General features: G+C 35.3%; 1 protein-coding gene and 1 non-coding gene across 2 annotated transcripts; one reads left to right on the top strand and one right to left on the bottom strand.

The window, feature by feature from the left end:
* Window positions 1–2,271: 2,271 nt before the first annotated feature.
* On the bottom strand, window positions 2,272–2,344 carry TRNAR-CCU. The gene has a single exon. It is a non-coding gene; the product is annotated as a tRNA-Arg (tRNA).
* A 769-nt stretch (window positions 2,345–3,113) lies between these two features.
* Window positions 3,114–4,992, top strand: LOC111389098 (LAG1 longevity assurance homolog 2-like). Its single transcript, XM_023013953.1, has 4 exons — window positions 3,114–3,437; window positions 3,718–3,903; window positions 3,986–4,164; window positions 4,684–4,992. Exons 1-4 carry the CDS (start codon window positions 3,235–3,237, stop codon window positions 4,701–4,703), a joined length of 588 nt encoding a protein of 195 aa, XP_022869721.1. The 5' UTR covers window positions 3,114–3,234; the 3' UTR covers window positions 4,704–4,992.
* The last annotated feature ends 51 nt before the right edge of the window (window positions 4,993–5,043 follow it).

The raw sequence follows: 5,043 nt of genomic DNA, 5'->3' as shown, positions 1-5,043 counted from the left end.
CAGAAAAACTCGTCAGTTTCTTCTCAAAACTTCTCAACATAAACTGTTCTCCACCCTCCTTCCCCAGTGGAATATAGCATTGAGCAAACATCATGCAAGCTCGAAACCAGCACAATGGAATATACACACAAGATTTGTTGGAAACAGTTTCTCGTGCATGTAGTTTTTAATGAAACTAATGAAAATAATCACTTCCCTCCTTTTTCAAAGTTCAATGCAAAGATACAAAGTTGTATTCAAATGGAGAGCACAATATTCACAGTTTTCATTTTCGGTAAAAATTTCTGTGACAGTTGACTGTGTAATCAATCTGATCATATGCTACAGAAAAAAGCATATCATCCCAGGCATATCACCTATAAACACAAAATCAAGAAATTTGCAAACAAATGATACATGAAAAATTCTTAAATGAGAATTAGGAAACAAGTCGGAGCCATCTAGAATTTCCATAACCAACCAAAATCAGAGCGATCTTTTTTAATATTCACAACGGATACACCTCTTCCAGCGAGGCTCTAAAATATGGCCACGTGGCAGCCAATCAATAAGCGAAACCAGGCCCACACTCCACGTCACAAAACCCACGTGGCAAAATCTGTCGAACCCTCGTGAACAAGGCGATGCGAGGAGCTCAAGGATCTTTCGTACAAGATCTCCATGATTGGATGATGTGACCACTCGCAACCAGTCTATTAAAGGGGTTCCTTAATTAATATTATGATAGATTTTAAAAATCTTTCCAAAGTTAGGTGTCTATCAATTGAGATTTTATTAAAATTTAGGTATTCACAATTGAGATTTTAACGAAATTCAATGAAATTTTTTAAAATTTAGGTATCCTCAATAACTAGTAAATTTATAAGAATTTCATTAATAGACGGACTTTAAAAAATTTGGATGGATTTCAAGCTTAAAAATACATATTACCAAATCTTTTGAAATTTCACCATATTTGATGAGATTATTATGAAACTTGTGAAAATCGATTCAAATCCATGAAATTCATCAAGATTCATAATCTTTTAAAATTCATCAAAATCTTAGTTGAGAACACTTTCATAAGTCAAAATGTCAAGTATAATCCTTACAAGCTAGGCATAGTTTTGCAAATGGTTAGAACATTAAATGCACGTGAGCCTAGGATTGATAGAATGACACGGCGCCTTGACCTTCAGGATGAGGCCACGTGTCTCTTCATTTAATGGCGGTAATTTCTCCTCTATTACTTTAAAAGCTCACGCTTAGTGTCATTTGAAGGTAATGCAATCTTATACATTCAACTATAAAGTTGCTCTATCTCTCTCTCTCTCTCTCAGATCCAAATGCCTTTTTATAGTGACTCGCATATTTAGAATGTCCCACACCCAAATATTCACTCACAAATAGATTGACTTAACCATTAAAGTGCTCTTGACCTCTCCCACAACCAGAGAAAGCTGTGTGCTCTAACTATTTGTCCAAATGCACAGGAAGAGGCTACGCCTACGCAGATATGAGAGGAATTGGGATTTGCTGGACACGTCGTCCCTACAAAAAACCGAAGTCAACAGAAACTAAAGAACGCTTTGTTGATATTAATTCCTCGCTTCAACTGAAATGCCTTATATACTTGGAACTCAACCAAAAAACAGAAACTACATTCAAGACAGGACTAGCCTGTCTTTATGTCCAAAAAATTCAATTGCTCCTCAATCCTAAGGTACAATATCACGAGGATGATTTTTATAGAATTCCTAGAACCAAACACGTAGAACATTTTCAAAAGCACAAACCTTTTCCCCCTGTACGCCCAGCACTGCCCATTAATAAATCACTGCAAACAGCTGTACATTTCTTAAGAACCACAATTCACGCAGTAATTATTAAAAATAATAATAATAATAACGAACGTCGCGTATGTAATATAGAGTGTATAGAAATTTAGAAAGAAGAAGAGGGCGTACTTAGTATTGGTGACGTCAGTGAAGAGAGCAAGAGAGAGAGTAGTGCCACCGACCTCGAACGCCTTCATGGCTGCTGGAAGAGCTCAAAATTGAACAAAAAAGAATACGAAAATTAAATTTTTATCTATAGTAACAAAGTGTAAACAGTTTTAGGGTTTTAATGGCCGATAAAATGGGAGCTAGGTTTTACTGTCGTCCACTCTTGCCAGAGGATAATTGTTCGGACGACACTTGATATCACCGGAATTTTGCTACATCTGGTCTCGTTGGTTGCCACGTGGAGCTTTTTCCGAGTTTAACGGCTGTAAAATTTAAAATGTAAAAACGCGCCAGGTAGGGGTCGAACCTACGACTTTCTGCTTAGGAAACAGACGCTCTATCCACTGAGCTACAGGCGCATTTGTACGTGTACAATGTAAATATATATCTTGTTAAATATTAATATGGAATATTGTGAATACGTTGTTGAAATTTGATGGAATCTATAAAATATTTATAAGTTTAATTTCTAAATGAAGGATAAGGTGTTGGTGTACTCAGGGTTTAGTGACTTTGTTGGCATATCCAATATGCTTTTAATCACGACCAAGTTGTCGAAAGTTCTAATTTTTAGAAATTTGAATTCCTCTACTGGCTATGATTAAACCCGTGAATTTTGGTTTTTCAAGCTCTTTTGTTAGGCATGAAACATTTTCAAAATGCCACGCATATGCAAAAGGCGTGAAAAAAAGGCGACCAACTCCTCTTTTGACCTTAACGCGTTCCATGCAAACTTAGGCGCTAAAAAGTGCCTTTAATTTTACATTTTAGCTTTTATTTAAATTTTTTGGAGCCATTTTTTGGACCTGGCTATTGTGTGCCTAAGCACTGAATTAGTGTAAACGATTTCTTGGATCATTTATCTCAAAATGGTTTTGTGCTTTCAATTTTTAACATGGTTCAGTTCAATGATGAATGAGAGTATTCTGTTTTGGGTATTTTTCCTCCAAATGCATTGGTAAGGTGCCATTTGCTAGCATCTTATTTTTTGAGGGTAATGTTTGATGAAGAGGTTAGAAAACGTTTCAAGATACTTATTGTACTAAGCTCAAACGTGCAAAAGTTATATATCAAAGTATAAGTTCTTTATTTTTCTCTGTTTTTTTTTTTTTGGTCAATAACACTATAATCACATTGTTCAAAGTATTCAAACGAATAGACTACTAGTCTTGTACCCACATTTACCAATGCGTGCTAACAAGGCTGCCAAACTGCATTGTTGCGTGCCTTTTAGGACATACATGTATTGATGGTGTGCTGTATATTTAAACTTAGCTGTTGCATTATCCATTTCAGGCCTCCTTTGACCCTCATTTATATGTGCCAATGTGGCTTCTACATCTATAGCTCTGCTGCCCTCCTTACCTGGGAAACAAGGCGGAAGGATTTCTCTGTTATGATGTCTCATCATGTTGTCACTGTTATTCTGATTGCTTACTCATACATGGCAAGGTATCTTTTTGCTTCATCTGCTTCTTATTGTTGCTGGAAAATATTGAACTTCTGATGTGATTTTACAGATTAGTAAACGAAAGGAATGAGATAGGTCCTTGTATCATTCCTCTATATTAATCTGCCTCTCTGGTTCGAATTTTTCGCATCTAATCATCTTGACGTGAACTACTGTGAACAAACATGCAACTTTAAAATTATTTGAATATTTTTCCTATTCAAATTTTAATTGATACATATATTCGAACTAATAGAGTATATGGATGTTCATTCTATATAGGTTCTTTCGGGCAGGTGCAGTGATTCTTGCATTGCATGATGCAAGTGATGTATTTCTTGAAGCTGCTAAGGTTTTTAAATATTCTGAAAATGAGCTTGGAGCTAGTGTGTGCTTTGGATTGTTTGCCATTTCATGGTTTACACTAAGGCTGGTATTCTTTCCATTTTGGGTTATACGATCCTCAAGGTTAGTTTCAATTTTGATAATGTAAAAATACAACATTTGGTACCTCTCCTCTAATTGCAATTTTTTGGTTGCCATTCCCCAGCTACTACTTGTGCGAAGTCCTGAACCTGTCAGAGCCATATCACATGGCAATATATTATGTCTTCAATACAATGCTATTGATGCTGCTCGTTTTCCATGTTTATTGGTGGATTCTAATATGCTCAATGATCAGAAGACAACTGAAGAATAGAGGAAAAGTTGGAGAAGATATAAGATCAGGTAGGCATGGTATTGTGTTATTTCAAATTAATGTTTAATTGTTCCCTCCTTGGCTAATTTCCCCCTGATATATTGCTTTCATTTTTTCTTTTTTCTTTTTTTTTTGGCGAGTTTGCTCGTCTCCGTGCGAAAACCATTCGGAAAAACCTTCATTTAATTTAAATATGCAGATTATAATTATGTCATTACAAGTTTTCCTCTTGCCAAAAAAGAAATGCCGAAAAATCTCTCAATTTCTTCTTCAGAGGAAATCCCTTTTGTGATGCAACATAATTGTGTAACTGAAGCCAATCAAAAGACATAAGAATGCAATATGCTCTTGGACATCGCATTTGTATATTTGCTACAAACTGACACCAGAATAGTATTTCTTGAACTCACATTTTTCTCATCTAGTGATGACTTTGATGCACAATTATAGAAATATTGCATCATGAGCAAAAGATTTGTTTATTTTTTTCCAAATCAAAAAGCATTTTTCTACATATATTTAATAACACTAAGCAATCCCTGTTACAGATTCGGAGGATGACGATTAGTCAGAAGATGATGCTCAAGTTCTTCTGTAAAGTAATTTTGCTTGGCGAAATTGCTTGTGATTTGAAGGTTCACTTCTGTTAGTGATTGGTTTTACCATGTAGGATAGATGGAACTCTCTACAATATTCCTAGTCCGTGTTTTCTTTTCCTAGTAGAGAAAAATGTAGGACTATCTAATATTTCACTGGTATATTGTGACTTTGATGTAAAAATAATAGGTGCTTCCAAATCATGTCACCCAATGTAATATTATTGTCACAATAAAATTGTGGTAGCATCATTTTTTCCATAGGCAATTTCTAGGAAAACACAGAGAGGAAAAAGTGAAAGGAAAATGTCA

Source organism: Olea europaea, chromosome 3, assembly GCF_002742605.1.
Source record: "Olea europaea var. sylvestris chromosome 3, O_europaea_v1, whole genome shotgun sequence".
Taxonomy (NCBI): Eukaryota; Viridiplantae; Streptophyta; class Magnoliopsida; order Lamiales; family Oleaceae; genus Olea; species Olea europaea.
The sequence above is the reverse complement of the archived record's forward strand: the minus strand, read 5'-3'. Positions and strand labels throughout refer to the sequence as shown.

What these genes read in the sequence shown, in the direction of transcription:
- LOC111389098 (XM_023013953.1), top strand. Translation starts at nt 3,235, where the DNA reads ATGGTGTGCTGTATATTTAAACTTAGCTGTTGCATTATCCATTTCAGG. An exon ending in GCTTACTCATACATGGCAAG is followed by an intron (nt 3,438 to 3,717) that starts GTATCTTTTTGC and finishes CATTCTATATAG; the next exon opens with GTTCTTTCGGGCAGGTGCAG. An exon ending in TGGAGAAGATATAAGATCAG is followed by an intron (nt 4,165 to 4,683) that starts GTAGGCATGGTA and finishes TCCCTGTTACAG; the next exon opens with ATTCGGAGGATGACGATTAG.